Raw genomic sequence first — 15,824 nt, 5'->3', positions numbered from 1 at the left:
ATGAAACACAAACAGGCCATAGCAGCATCGCAGTGCCTGTGGCTCATACCTGAGAAGGTTTCAGCAGGTGTTAGGGCAGCAGCCTGCGAGGCGCAGCTCTGAACCCCTCCTTGGCCAAAGTCTTCCCGCATCACCCCTCTGAATCACTCTCTAGTCCTTGTAAAACAAGGACAGAAGCCTTGACCCATAGATGACTTGAGACACATGGGTGGCCACAGCTCTCTGTCCCAGCAGTAAGGCCGTGAGATGACATGGGGAAGCTGTGACTCTGCCCCAGAGGTGTCTTCTCTCCCCGACAGTCCCTTGGCACCACGGAATGGTGTGGAAAGAGCAGGAAGATGCTTGGAGAACAACCCTGCCAAGATGCAGAGATGGAAGGTGGTGGTAATAGGTGCTTGGAAGGACTGGGTGAACTGAGCGTTTCAGAGCACAGGTGGGTACCAGTTACACGTTTACAAGTACCCCCAGAAGATGCTAATGTTAAAGAGATGCCCCCAAAACACCGTTCATGAACCCACCAAGGCGCTCGAGCAACGAGGCCTCTTCCAGTGAGGGTTGGGGTGCTGCGAGCCGCTACCTCCTGGAGGTGAAGACCCCTGGCCACCCCCTCCCCACTGCCATGCTGGCTCCTACCCCTGGGTGTGAGCACCCCAAAATCGAGCAGCGAGGCAGCAGCGTGGCACGGGCACCCCAAATTAAACCTGGGACAGCATCGCTGGGGGATGGGAGAGCCCTGGGGTGGGGACACCCGAGGGGATGTGATGCCCTGATGGTTGGGGACCCCCACGGGGAGGGGGCTCCCCGGCGACGAGCGGCCGCTGGAGGTCGCGGGCGAGCGGCGCTGGAGCCGCCAGCCCCCCGGGCCCTGCGGAAGGCGGAACCGGCGCCTTGCCCGGGCGGGCGGCTCCGGCGGCAGCAGTGGCGGCGGGGCGAGGAGGCGGCCAGGGCAGAAACCGCCCCGGCGCGTCCCCTCCCGGCGGCGGCATCGCGGCCCCCCCGGGCGTTCACCTTGCGCGGGGCGAGCGGGGCCGCATGGAGCAGCCCGGGCGCGCCGCCCGCCTCGCCAGCGCCCCCCGCCCCGCGCCATGAACCGGCTTTAGCCGCGGCGGAGCCCAGCGGAGCCCCGCACCGCCTGCCCGCCGCCCCCATGGCGAAGGAGAGGAGCAGGAAGGCGCTGGTGGAGCTGCTCCAGCGGCCGGGCAACGCGGCGTGCGCCGACTGCACCGCCCCGGGTAAGAGCGGGGCGAGGCGGGGGGCGCGGGCGGCGGCCGCACCTGCCCGCACGGCACCGCACGGAGGTAGCGGCGGGGCGGGGGGCTCTGCCCTCTCCGGGCACGGCGGGGACTGTGCCCCGCTGAGGGGTGGCCCGACCCCGCATCCCCCCGTACCCCCAAGGGGATGCAGCGGGGATGCTCCGGGGCAGGGCGGAGGGATGATGGGGATGCGCGGTGGCGGTACCCGCGGAGCAGCCCCTGCTGAGGGACCCCCTGCCAGCCCAGCCCAGCTCCTCGCCCGGCCGTGGCAGCGCTGATGTCATCCCCGGCAGGTCCCCGCGCTCTGCAGTGCAGCCCGGGTGGCGTTAGCCCGGCTGCATGGGGGTTCTGCCCGGGGGGTGCCCTGTGCTGCTGGAGACGGCTTGTCCTCCGTGTCCCCTCGCGAACAGGCTGACTTTTGTCACTGCTCCTGCCCTATCAGCGAGCAAAGAGATGGGGGGAACCAGAGGCATTGCCGTGGGCATCCTGCCCACCAACCTTTGACCGGTGTGCCATCGATGGGTGCCTGCCTGCTTAACGCTGTGCAAGGGGATGAAATGAAATGTCCATAGTCATTTTTATATACAAAGAGGAGAGAATCTGAGCTGTGGGCATCTCCCTCTCCCTTTGCGTGGTGATTGTTGGTCTGGGTGTGAGCACGGGGAAGCCTTTGCTCTTGCAGAGCAGGGTCTGTGTGCTGTGGCGGGAGCTGCCTTTGCAAAGAATCCTAGAAAATTGCATAGCAAGTAACTTTCCTTTTAAAAAAACAAATAAAACACCAACAACAAACAAACACCCTTTGCCCACCAAAAAACCCAGAAAACCAAAACAAAAAAACAAAACAAACCATCTAGAAACGCCTAAATTTGTATTAGCTTGGGCAGGATGACTCTGAAGAGATGCAGAGAAAGCGTGTCCTTTTCCAGCTTCTGTCATTCTATAGGTTAAAGTAAACCCAACACTTCGGCTGAGCCTTATTTTTCTGCATGTTGATTTATCTGGGATTTCAAAATCTATTGGATACCACCATCCAGGTCGCACCGTTACCGATGGTTTTATGTCCCTAATCTGCATGTCGGGACACTGCAGTTCACTTTGGGATGTGCTGTGTCTCCGGGTACCTGGCTGGAAAGGACAAAGAACTTTCTGCATAGTGTGAGCTGCTTTGCAGCGCTGCCTGTGCCCACCCATCGGGGCTGTGGTTGCTGTGGAACTGGACCAGCCCACCTCGGAGGTGCCTCGCTGAGCACAGCTTGGGTTCAGCAAATAGGTGCCTGTCTAAATTATTCCTTCCCAGAGAAGAATTTCCAAGCCTGTGCCATTCAGATCCATGGGGTAATTCTCCCTTGCCCTGTGTGTTAATATATTTTGCAGGCTCCCCCTGCAAAATGGGAAGTTTCTCAGCGTCAGCAGGATGGAGATGAGGCTGTAGGTCTGTAAAATAGCTCACATCAGGGAATGATGGTTGTTGTTAAAGGGTCCAAATGGGCTTGTAAAACAACAAAACTGGTTTTTGCTTTTGGTGACATTTGCATGCAGAGATGTCTTAGTGAATGTGAAACTCGAAGAGGAGAATTTGGGCCAGTGTCTTTTGTAACACAAGATGTGCTATATTAATGCCATTCAGCCTCTTTTCTGAACTGTCACGGCATCACTTCCCTGGGACTGGATCTCTGTTCATCAACCCAGTTTCTTTAGTGAACTACTTATGGTGCTGTAATCTGTTCATCTGCCTGGGAGTGACAATGAACTTGAGATGCCCTGGGCTACTTAACATAAGATACATCACTTCTGTCTGTACATCATATATAGAATATTCAGCATGAATTCTGATATTCATCCTGGGCAGGTGTGACAGGTCAGGTCTTTCTGGGTATGAGATAACATGGGATATGCATCCAGAGAGCCTCCGGAATGGGGTGTAAATATGTTCTTTGCTGAAAAGTGGGATGCACAAGAAGACAAAGGTGACAGCTGGAGCTGGGTGGACAGCTCTATAGAGGAAAAGTACCAAAGCGGAGAACATAAAGTGCAGATGAAAGAAGAGGGAGGGTGGGAAATGAACTGAAGATGAGAAAAGCAGGGTGTGCTTGTGCTTTCCCACATGTGTGTATTGTTACATGCTGACCTGGTACAGCTGAGGGTAAGCAAAAGGTCAAGGTCCCTGATTTATTGTTACTGCTTCTCAGGTGGGTGTATTCCTCTCCCTGAAATCCCCAGTTAGTTCAGGATCCAGCAGAAGAGGTGGCCATTTAGCTCAGGGGTAACAAAGGATAGGATGGGTCAGATATATAAAGGTGAAAATCCTGTGTTAGTCACTTTAATGTGTGTATTTGGAAGCTAGCTGGGTTTTCTTTTGTTCTTGGAAACATTTGTTTCAGAAATTAGCCAGTCAGTGGAAGTTTGGTTTGTTTTCCTTTCCTGCTGTCAAAACCAGGTTGTTTTCTTCTGTCACTGCTCTGGCCTTTGGGGGAGGCTCAGCAGCCACGGCCCTGGACTAACAGCTTGGCCCAGGTATGGTTTGCTGGTGTAACAAAAGCTCCAACTCCTGATGCCAAAGGGCTCGCAAACTTCCTTGTGGCTGAACTGTGACCATGTGAAAATAAAACCCCAGAGTGGACCGGGAGCATCAGGGGAGGTGGTGCTTTTCCTTTAGGGCTGTGGAAGTGACTTTGTCCCCTGTAGGGTCATTGCATTGGGGGTCATCTAGCCAAAACCTGCCAAGTTCCTGGGTCTGGGCAGAATTTGCCACCTAATTGTGATTGAGGATTAAATAATAAGTGGCCGAGTCCTACGCGCAAGTCTGCTGCCTTCGGGACGCGTGTGGTTTGTGCGCTCGCAGCTGGGCGGACCGTGGCGTGGAGTGTGATGGTCAGGAAGGTCAGAGCTGTGTCTGCCCGGGACCGGCAGGCGCATCTGGTAGAAAGATCTTGTGCAACAGAAGAGCTTCCAAAAATGCTCCCGGCTTTTGGGAGGATGTCTCAGGTAGGGGGAACAAGGCTGCTGGTGGCCCTGGCCGTGGCAGCTGGGAATGCAGAAAGGATGCTGAAGTAGAAACTGAACATCAGAGTGGGGAAGAAAAAACCTGAGAGGTTACATTTTTCACTTGTAGGTTTTGTTTGTTTTTATTTTAAAGCTTCTCATTAAGTTTTTTGTTAACTGTATCCTTATAAAGCCATCATTTTCAATGAAAGGTTATTTTTGAACATTAAAAAAAATGTTTAGGTCCAAAGATGTCACCTGTCTGTAATGAATAATGAGGTTGCATTGGCTCCATCGTTGAGACTGCGTTGTGGGGCAGGAGTGGCTGTAATGAAGTCGTCACCTGGGACGCGATGTCTCCTGTCATTACACGCTGTGCTGGAGTCGGGGTCCTAGATGCTGCTTTGCAGTGTGTTTGTTTTGGTGGGTTTGAAGATGTGTTTGCACAGCCAGGACAGCATGGTAAATGCTAAAGTGCCAACTGAGCAATCTCGCTGAATTGCTGGCGTGTAATGGCTCTCAATGTATTAGAATAATCCTTTTTTCTTCAAGACTAATGTGGCAGTTCAGCCTTCTCTTTCTTTTTCCTAAATGATCCTTTGTCTCGGGCAATCTTTCCTCTCATCACGAGACAGATGGTTATCTCGGGGCATAACCAGACCTTGAGCATTTCTCTCTTCACTCCATTTTTCTATCACTTAGGCTTGTGTTTCCACAGAGATGGTTTTACATTGTAGGAGGACAGTGAGGCGCTGAAGATGGGAGTGGGAATCCCATCAAAGCCATCCTGCGATTTAAACCCTCCAGCAGCAGTGCATGTGCCTTGTGTTTATTGTTTTCCTCTTTCTTATTTGGGATGCACCGCTGGGACACAGACCCCGGGTGACATCGGCCTCTGTGCCCAAGGCTCGGGTGACGTGGGATGGAGGAGGAGCAGAAGGCGCGATGGAGGGGAGGCAGGTGTTGGGGCTTTGGGCTGCAGAACTGAGCAGATTTGGTGTTTTGGTGTAAGTGTGAGGGTGGGTGGTGTGTGGCGGAGGTGGTTGTAAACACCACCCCCACAGGCCCAGCATCATCTTCTTTCTAAAGCAGGTGAAGCTTTTCCATCCCCTTGACTTCATGAAGCGAGGGTGATGATTAGAGGGAAACACAAGTGCTGGGGGATGGCTTGATTTGCTCAGGATTAAAGAGGGCACGGAAAGGAGTTGATCTCAACCTTCTCATATCTAAACGCCGGTCCTAAAAGCACAGGCAGGGAGGACAACCGAGCCAGCGGGCCGTGCTGGTGCTGTCACCCGCCGCGGCGTCCCCGGGAGCGATGGGCTCAGCCTCGCACCGCGCTCTTCGTGCCCCCACTACCTCCTACTGCAAAGCTGTTCCAGAGCTTCGTCGCTCTAATGGCGTGAAACGGGCTTTTCGTTTTCGAGCTAAAAGTGGAAACTTGTTCCTGCACCTCCATTGTCCTCACACTTAAATATTGTTGGTTTGCTTTTTGCCTTTTTTAATTTCTTTTTTTTTCCCCCGGGGATTTGTCAGCCCTTCTTTCTGGGTATAAGCGGAGTGGAGGAATAAGAAGGGTTTTTTTCCCCATAGCAGCCGTGTTTTGCTCGATGCTGCTTTCTGCAGGGAAAAAGGGCTTTTTGAAACAAAGGAGGTTTAATGCGCTGGTGTTTTCCGCTCAGCCCGGTGCCCGGGCTCGGCCGTGGGCTGCAGGCAGCAAGCAGAGGGGGCTGCTGAGACCTGCAGCTGAACAGAGAGACCTTGGCAACCTCAGTGCCTCCACTGAAAAATGTTCCTACTTAGAGAGGAGTGTTGGTGGGAGGCTGTTTGGCTTCGGTTTTAATGTCTTTTATTGTTATTTTTAGACATGCATGACCAAGGTCTGTTTATTAACCTCCTAATCTTTCCTCAAAGTAAATAGCAACAGAACTTCAGTGGTGAACATGAGGTTCTCCTGGCTGGGGAATTTAGGAAATCAGCTGCAGCTGAGCGACAAGAGAAAAGGCTTTTTTAGCTTGTGTTGATTGCACAGAATCCTTATGATTATATCCCGTGTCCTAGGGCACGAGTTACCTCTCCAGTGCAGGGTCAAAAAGGTTTTGCCTACCTGGAGGGGTCCTGCTCTCCCCTCTAATGAGTCTTTATCAGCTCAAACAGGGGAGAGTGATCAGGATTTGAATTGGGTAGTGGGGCCGCAGCCAGGCAGCTCATTGAGGGTCTGGCCGTGGTTTGTGTGCTGGGGATGTATTGGCGATGTTCTTGTGGATATATTTGTCTTGGTCAGCATGTCCTGTGCTGTATATGGTGATAACTGCGGTTTGAGGCAGAAGGTGAAGCTGGGGCATCTGAGTAAATGTTGGGACTCTGAGCTGTTGCCTTTGTTTTGTGGCTACTCTGAGGCTGCTGCTGCCCTACAGTATGTGATTTACTTGGGTTGGTGGCATCTAGGGGTGTTCAAACTGAAACCTTATGTTTATATTCTGGATACGGGAATCCAGAATATAATATATATCCATCTCACCTTCAATCTTCTCTTAGTTTGGTTTGTATGAATTGTCCTATGTCTTACGTTGATCCTTCTTGTTTATTATTTTTCCGGGTCCAGCCTTTGTTTTTCCCTCCGTGGGCTGTTCTTACTCTCGGTAACGCTGGGTTCAAGCTGCAGAGCTCATTATTCTCTAGGCTGGGTTTCCTGGGGCTTGTGATGGCAAAAGGAGCTGGGCGAGGGAGTTAACTTCTGAATTTTGTAAAATAAAGTTGCATCAGGTTTTTATTTCCAAAGTCATAATCTGTTTATAAGCGACTAGAGGTCTCTGCCATGTTGAACAGAGAAGGTTGGTTGTTCTTGAGCCATGATGCCGAAGGATAAGAGAATTTCTGCACTCAGAATGGTGTATTTGGTTTAAAATTCCCCTTGTTCCTTGTTAGTTTTTATTCCTTCTGGCTTGACATAATGCAATAAAGCCATTTGTGTGGAACTTAGGTGTGCTGGAAAGTTTTCATTAGGCTTCACTGCTGTTCACTTGAAACTCTGGAGGTTTAGGAAAAATCATCTCTTTTGGGCAATACCCAGATTATGATATATCACCATTTTGGTGCACTTTTTTGGCCCTGGCCAGATAGAACGGCTTAAATAAAATCACTGAAGTTCTCAGCTGTCCAGCGCAGAGAGCGTGCTCCAGCTGTTGGAGTGTCTAGCAGCAAGGTGGACCTTGCTTGGAGCAGATCTCATCACACCGGGAAGGTTTGGAGCTGCGCTGAGCTCCGGGAGCTGGTGGCCGCGTTAGACCCGGCTCCAAACTTTGCTGCCATGGCTCCCTCTTCCTCACCGCCGCTGCTGCTCCGTGGTCGCCCTTTCCTCTTGACCTTCTCACCCTTCTTTGTGCCTGATTTTCTGCATGGAAGTCAGAGATAGATGTTTTTGGCAAGACACTTGATGCTTTAACCTTGCCTGTCTTGCATCCTTTGGTCCTGGGCTACCATGGAGCAGCAGTGCTGTACCTTTGGACTATTAATATTTTTGTAGTAGGAAGTTTGGCAGGTCCCAGACCTTGGTTACAGCCACGTGTTTAGAGATGGGAGAGGACAACGCGAGGAGCTAAAGCACAGAAATGTGCATGGGCGTGCAAAACTCTGAATTTTTGTTGCCAATAACTGACAGCAATCTTTGGTTTCGTATTTGCCAGGCCTGAGCTGTAGTCATCAGGGTCTCACAAAGATGGGAGACCGTGTGAAACAGGAAAAAAACACCTTTATTTGCAGCTGCTGGTCCCAGCTCCTGTTGGCTGGTGGGGCTTGTAACAGCTTGGGAACTCGCTCCTCTGTTCGCTGGGCACCCAGCCTCATCTGATGAGGCCATTCAGTTACCTCTTGGGTTCATATCTGAACACAACCACCTCTGGGGAACTGAACTGGTGTTCCCTGGGGTGTGCTGGGCGAGGCTGGTGACAGTCCCCACGGGCAAACCTCGGTGCTCCACGCGAGGAGCTGCATCACCCCACGCCAGCCGGCTCCCGCTGCACCGCCACAGCCAGGCCATTAAATATGGATAAGCAGGAGAAAACATGTTCCCTTGCTTCTTATAAATAATTGCTGTGCTGTGAGGAGCGAGCGTTTAGTGTAATTACTGCGGGGGAATAAACAGATTATGGTGGTTTGCAAGAAGGGGAGATCTGCCCTTACCCCTCGACAGCCCGATGTGATGGGGCGGCCGCGGGTTCGCACCCGTGCTGTTTGGGGGAGGGTGGGCCGAGGGGACCTCCGTCTCGAGGATTTAGTGGCTGAGCCTGTGACTTGCACGGAAGCTCTTTCTGCTGGGGCGCAGCTGGAACAGCAGACGCTGACATTTGCTAGTCGGAGTTCAAACAAAGATCCCTGTATGGGCTTTATTAGCGAGGCAGCGCCAGGGACACTGGTGGATGTGTCCTGCCCCTGCCCTCCTCCGGGTGCTCCCCATGTCCCCGTCCCGCAGGCAATGCCTCTGCCCAGGAGGAATTTGGAGGCGAAGGGCTCGTGTTGAAAGTGCTTTGTGCGAGACGTCAGCTCGGGGCTGTAAACAGCGCGTGGTTTTGCTCAGAGAAAGCACAGAGCTGCCACTGGCAGCGCTTTGCCGTAAGGCCGGGGCTGGAAACCTCCTGGCACGGAGGATGGAGGGATGGAGGGATGGAGCCTGTGCTGCTGGGCAGCCGTGGTACGGGAGCAGAGTGCATCTGTGGAGCATTCCCACTGTAAGAAAAAAAAACAGAAAAACAACACACCACCACAACCCAACCCCAAACCAAACACCACCACAGCCCAACCCCAAACCAAACACCACCACAACCCAACCCCAAACCAAAGACCACCACAACCCAACCCCAAACCAAAGACCACCACAACCCAACCCCAAACCAAAGACCACCACAACCCAACCCCAAACCAAACACCACCACAACCCAACCCCGAACCAAACACCACCACAACCCAACCCCGAACCAAACACCACCACAGCCCACCCCGAACCAAACACCACCACAACCCAACCCCAAACCAAACACCACCACAACCCAACCCCAAACCAAACACCACCACAACCCAACCCCAAACCAAACACCACCACAACCCAACCCCAAACCAAACACCACCACAACCCACCCCAAACCAAACACCACCACAGCCCACCCCAAAACAAACAACACCACAACCCACCCCAAAACAAACAACAAACACCACAACCCAACCCCAAAACAACACCACAATCCAACCCCAAAACCACACCAAACCAAAAATCCCCAAAAACCGAAAACCAACCAACCAAAACCAACAAAATAAACCCAACCCAAAACATAACAGCAAAACCCCACAAAAACCAAACCAACCCACCAAAGCCCCAGAACAGCAAGGTAAGGGAGCAGCGTAGTGGTTTCCATGAGCTGTTTGTTTCAATTCTGCAGTTTCTCAGTGCTTGGGTGTGATTTGCTGATGAAAGGTGGACTCTCACCTCTTCTCCTTGGGTGAGCATGGGGTGAGTTTTGGAGGTTTTGGGCATATGCAGTTGTCTGTATATTTTGTTTTTGTGAATAACTGCTGCACTTGAGGTTGCAAATCTGTTGATTTTTAGTGTAATTGGCATAACTATCAGTATAAACTAAGTCCTATCTGTATTTTGCTTGTGTATTTATTTGATACCTTTAGAACCAGGGAACTCTGCCCTGGTGAATGCTGAGCTGGCCCATGTCTCCCTCCTCCCGCACTGAATCAATAGAGCAGTCAAGTGCAATTCTCTCTTTGCTTCTTGCTTCAGAGCCGGACTGGGCATCCCACAGCCTGGGGATCTTCATCTGCCTGAATTGTTCAGGAATCCATCGCAATATTCCCCAGGTCAGCAAAGTGAAGTCTGTCCGTCTGGATGACTGGGACGATGCTCAAGTGGAGGTACGTGCACCTGAGCCTTGAAATACCAGCGAGTTTGGGTCACTGCGTTTTATCAGCAAAGCTGTAAAACAGGGGCCGTGCTAAAGATGATTTCAGAAAGTATGTCTAGAGAATTCCCGACTCGGAATGAGGTCCATGATGCCAAAGGAAAAATGGAGGAGCCATTTCATGAAGAAGTTGCGAGGGTTTCCCCCACACCTGTAAAAACATGAATTAGAGTGTGTAGAAATTACTGATTTTAAATGAATTGCTTTCTCTTGCTCATGTTACCTCCAGCCTAGACTAGATGGTAGACTAGACTAAACCTCTAGTTTGCCACCCCTGCCCGGCTCAGCTATTTCTGGCTTTGTTCCACTTCGTGTTGAAGACTCTTGAACTTGCATGTTGAAGAACTGAACCCTCACGGTATAAATTCCCTGTATTTATGCAACAGCCCTGCCTAGGTTTGCGTGATGTTGCTAAAGACAAGGCTACCCAGGAAACCCGTACGCTTTGGTTGGTGTCTTCATAGGCATGAAGAACGATACCAGTCACTGATCTTTATCTTGGATGTTGTAGGTTTGAGGTTTGTCTGAAAGCCGCAGCCCATGGAGTCCTGTGTGTTACGAGGAAAGGAAACCTTTGTCTTGCATGGGCTTTTCCTTCTGTGATTTTTGTTTTTTAAATAGATTGAATATGCAAACCAGAGAAGCTCAAAACCATAAAAATAATGAGAAGTAACTGAAGGGTCAAAAAAAATAAAGCTTAGCTGTTTGTTATGCTTGTGAGTTTGGCATTTGATACAAGATAAAACATATTCAGTGTGGCTGCCTGGAAAAGGATAGGGGTTTACCCTTGTGAAGTATTTTCACTAAATAAAATGCATGAATAGGGAAATACGTGGTTTTGTTTGCATTGTTCTCGACTGGCCGTTTTTATAAGAGCTCAGAAGGAAAGGAGCACACAGAATTTAAAAAAATCTATCTATTTATTAGTTTCTTTTGAATGCTCCTTTCTGAGGCGGCTGGCTTGGCTTTGGAAAAGAAAACTATTCTTTTGGAAAAAGTGATGTGATCCAAAGCAAAGGGCGTATTGTCGGAGACTATTACCTTGCTGGAGCCGTAACACACGGAGATTTCAAGTTAGCGTTGGGTTTTGCCTTCTGGTTGGAGATTTCAAGTTAACGTTGGGTTTTGCCTTCTGGTTGGAGATTTCAAGTTAGCGTTGGGTTTTGCCTTCTGGTTGCCCAGTTTCTGTGCGGGAATCCCCGAGAGGCACCTTGTCCCCGTGCCTGTGAGTGGAAATGCCACCGTGCGCTGCCTTTTGCTGCCGTGGGGATCGTGCGCATGCGACCGGGACACAGACCCACGTCCCCAGCACCGTATTAAGCTGGGGGAGCCCTGGCAATAATAATCAGTATTAATTTCTGAGCCCTGGGTTGCAGGCACAGCCTTTGCAGCATCCCTTCTGTGCACAGTCCTGGGGAAACCCCAGTAAGAGAACAGAGGCCGCATCCCAATAACTTTTTTACTTTCAACAATCAGAAGAGGACAAGGGAAAATACTGTTAACATTGTAAATTCTTTTTTCTGTTTTTTTCCTCTTTTTTTCCCAGTTTATGGCTTCGAATGGAAACAATGTAGCAAAAGCAAAATATGAATCCAAACTGCCACCGTTTTATTACAAGCCAACATTTCTCGACTGTCAGTAAGTAAATACCTTTGCTGGTAAACACCATTTATTTTTTGTGCAGCTGCAGCGTCTGTAATCCTTTAATTTTAGCACGATACGTATTTTATTTTAGCCACAAAGGAGGTTTTGTTTATAAAAGGCTCTGAAAAATCTTTGTTCTTCTGCACACATATGGTAGAGCTTATACTGCATGTGGGTTCCTGTTTAATCAGCACGGTTGAGATGATGCAGGGAAGTCAATAGTTTGTCTGTTCCCCAGACTCTTCCAAGTTTGTAAAGCTACAAAAACCTCAATTTCTACCCATTGATTTCCTCTGCCTTTTCAGATGCTCCTCCGTCAAAACAGAACTTGTTTATCTGCTGTGTGAGGTGCCAGGTTACTTGGAATACAAAAATACTGGGGTTTAGTGCCAACATGGTGGATTTTCTTTTTCTTCCAAAGTGGCAAATAATATCCTCTGTGAAGATGAGGGGAAAATATACTGTCTCTCCTACAGCATAAACCTTCCAAGTAAGCTGGGGCAGACTTTGAGGACCAATGGAGCTGCATGAGATACAAGCCTTTGAGTAGGAGGGCTCTGCTGTGTTCCCCAAATCCCAAACAATACTGAAGGTGGGCCAAAGGGGTCATGAATACAGATGCTAGTCCTTGAGATGTCTATCTATAGTTTTTGGTCTTCTTGTAATAGCTATTAGGAAGAGTTATTGTCTTCCCGCATCATGCAAAAAGCCTTTTATAGTAAAGACAAAAGACCTGAGTATTTGAGTATTTGAAAATACTCAAATGGTAAATCTGGGAAGGCCCAGGTGTGAGCAGCACTGCCTGGCCTGACAATAAAAACCCCATCTATTTATGCAGTGTTCCCAGATCTGGGTTTTAATCTAAAACGCCTTCTGGCAGCGGCTTCTTCACTTCCTGCGAATGCAGAAATGATTTGAGGAGTGGCAAAGCCGCTGTGTATTGTGGAGGGGCGCTCCGAGTGTGTCGTGGTTATTTTGCTAAGGTTATTTTTCTCAAGGAAAAATGGGGTCTCAGAAGTGGTTGTGCGGATAAGGATCTGCAAAGTCAGGGCTGTGATTTAGTAAGGACTCATGGAAAAATGATATCTCAGACCTGGAGGAGGTGGCCAGGGGGACTGGCCTTGTGACAGTCAAGGACAAAACCTGCTCCTGTCTGTCCACACCCAGATGACACAATTGCTGTTCAGAGGCTTCTGACTTTCCTGCAGCCTCTGGTGTGACATTGACCCACCCGTCTCCATGCACAGAATCCTGCCTGTTTGTGCCCTGACCAGCAGAGCAGGCAGTCCAAGGGCACATCACCCCTGTTACTGCAGGATTGGGTGGCCAGTTTCATGATGTGTGTCTCAACATCCCCATGGGTGCCCCTTGCAGTTGGCTCTAGCATCCTTCTCATCCCCCTGCATCAACTGCTTCTTGCATCTTGCTGAGTAAATAAGTTGCACTTCTTAAGATGGTGCATCTACAGAAGGAAAATCACCGATAACGTCTCTCTTTTGGCAGAGAGTTATTCATGCTTATTTCCTTTGCCATCTCCTTAGCATCTCGTGTCCATCTCCTTAGCTTCTTGTGTCCCATGTTCTCTCCATGCTCCCCAGGTGGCCGGAGGAGTTGCTGGCTCTGTCAGCTGCTGGGAGGTGGATGCTGCCCGTGGTGAACAGACCATCCTCCTGACCTGTCGTGGTCCTGAGAGGATCCAGTACCATGTTTATGTCACTGAGCTCCAAAATCCCAGCAGTTGGCTGTGCCGTTTTGCGACTTGCATGTATTTGTGATGTTAAGGATGGAGAAGCAACATTTTTCACCTCATCACTGGTAGGAGAGACACTGTCCTAGGGGTTTTTAATTTAGTTTACTTCTAAGTCACAGTTAAATTCAATTAGATGTTGAACTCCAGCCTTAGCTGCTGTTTTGTTTTGTCCTTACAGGGCAGAGGCCTATCTGATAGCAAGGTGTTTAAATCTTTCCCAGGAGCAGACTCCTGGCTCTTTTCCATGCCCCGTCCTTGCTTGTGCTGGGGAAGCCCGGTTGGAAGTGGGGCAGGTCCCTCTGCAGCGTGGGGGCTCCTGAGATCTGGGCGCAAATCCCACCCAACCCTCCTTGCACAGCTCAGGCTGAGGGACAGCGAAAGCTCGCCCTGCAGCTCAGCTTAAAAACCACAAGCGTTTTCATTTCTTCTGCTGTTGGGCTGGCAGAGATGTCTGTGGTTCGCTCTGAGCTGGGCTGTTTTGGCTTCCTTTGATAATGCAGCTCAGGCTTTGCCGCTGTGCTATTTCTCTTCCCGCGCGGTGCAGTGGTGCTCCGGGGAGCCGTGCCCCGTGGTGGCCGAGCTCCGGACACAGCCCTGGGACCACGCTGGCACTGTGGCCCATGGTGGCCGAGCTCTGGACACAGCCCTGGGACCACGCTGGCACTGTGGCCCATGGTGGCCGAGCTCCAGCCGCAGCCCCGCGGCCGTGGGCACAGAGGGACCGCGCTGGCACTGGGGCGGCCGCTCCGTCCGTAGCCCTTCCCGATGCCCAACTGAGAGGCTCATGGCTGGGCTTGTAACCAGGACTGGGAGGGTTAAGGTTCTTTTGGTTGTTGTTGTTTCTCTTTTGTGATTTATTTATTGTTTGGGAGGATAAGGCAAGGCTAATCTTCCTGCAAGTGGCTGGAAGACCAATTTCTGACCCAATTTAGAATCATAGAATGTGCTGGGTTGGAAGGGGCCCACAGGATCATGGAGTCCAACTCCCGTCCCTGCACAGGACACCCCACAGGTCACCCTGTGTGTCTGAGGATGTTGTCCAGTCTCTTCTTGAACACCGTCAGGTTGGGGCCGTGACACCTCCCTGGGGAGCCTGTTCAGTGTCCAGCACCTCTGGGGGAAGAACCTTTTCCTCATGTCCAACTGGCCCTCCCTGGCACATCTTCTGCCATTCCCTGGGCTCTGTCACTGTCAGCAGAGAGGAGAGTTTGGCACCTGCCCCTCCTGCTCCCCTGGTGAGGAAGCTGCAGACCATGAGGTCTCCCCGCAGCCTCCTCTTCTCCAGGCTGAACAAACCCAGTGACTATATCCACTTCTCATAGGGCTTCCCCTCCAAACCCTTCACCAAGTTGTGGCTGTTTTGCACAGGGACAGTTTTCAGGCTGGATGCCCTGATCTGGGAGTTCTCGGGCCGGCACTGCCAGGTCTCTGCCACGGCAGCCGGGCGCACCGGGATAGACGTGACCCTTGCAGTAACAGATCTCCAGACTCCGCTGCAGTGTAAACAGCTGTGGGTACATTGTGTGTTGGGAACGTCTCGGGGATGATGTGCCAGGTTGTATTTTTCTTTCTCTGGTTAGAGGCTCTCTGTGCCTTTCAACAAATACACGCTAAACAAGAGCAGGGGAGTGCTGCTTTTTAAAGGGATATATATTTAGCTTTCTCCCCGCCTCGCTGCAGTCCAGTCACTGCAACAGCACGAAGCGTTCCCAGCTCTCAGTCCCGGGTAGCGTGGCGATGGATGGCACCTCCGGTTACCGCTGGCACCGTGCCGTTGTGTGCCGACCCACGTTCTGCAGCATCAAGAGGTTTTGGTGCTTCTAATTGCAAGCACCAGTGCTGGGCAGCTGCAGCGGCGGGGCACGCGTTGTGGGAGCTGCTCTCAGACTTGGCGTGGCAGGATGCTAACGTACGAGCTGTCATAAGGACAGGCTGCTCGGTCATTCGAAGCATCATTTTATAATGCTTCATACGGAATCCCTCTGCTTTGGTTGCTTGAAGACCTGCGAAGTTTAGAGCAAGGGGGAAGAAGCGCTCCAGTGCCAGCTTGTCCTTTTTTCTTCTTGCTTATGGTGTTGTGTTTGCTTGGAAAATATGTGGTGTTTGCCTGCTGCATCTGGCTTCTCCATCCTCCAGAAACCCCATTGTGGCTTCTTGGCTCTGTCAGACACTTGGCAAAGGTTATAGAAGTTGGAGGGGTGCTCTGGAATTGCCCAGGGAAAACTTACCAGCTGT

The 15,824-nt window shown here is 51.0% G+C and overlaps 1 protein-coding gene across 1 annotated transcript in view; it reads left to right on the top strand.

Moving 5' to 3' along the window:
• Positions 1-900: 900 nt before the first annotated feature.
• Positions 901-15,824, top strand: part of ADAP1 (ArfGAP with dual PH domains 1) — a 53,200-nt gene continuing 38,276 nt past the window's right edge. The window contains exons 1-3 of the mRNA XM_082064259.1: positions 901-1,232; positions 10,018-10,148; positions 11,742-11,833. Of these exons, the coding sequence (XP_081920385.1) occupies positions 1,148-1,232; positions 10,018-10,148; positions 11,742-11,833 (308 nt within the window). The 5' untranslated portion in view covers positions 901-1,147. The remainder of the gene's footprint in view (positions 1,233-10,017; positions 10,149-11,741; positions 11,834-15,824) is intronic.

The sequence above is a fragment of the Streptopelia decaocto genome, assembly GCF_964273445.1.
Source record: "Streptopelia decaocto genome assembly, chromosome: 13".
Lineage (NCBI taxonomy): Eukaryota > Metazoa > Chordata > Aves > Columbiformes > Columbidae > Streptopelia > Streptopelia decaocto.
This window is presented reverse-complemented; position numbering and strand designations above follow the sequence as displayed.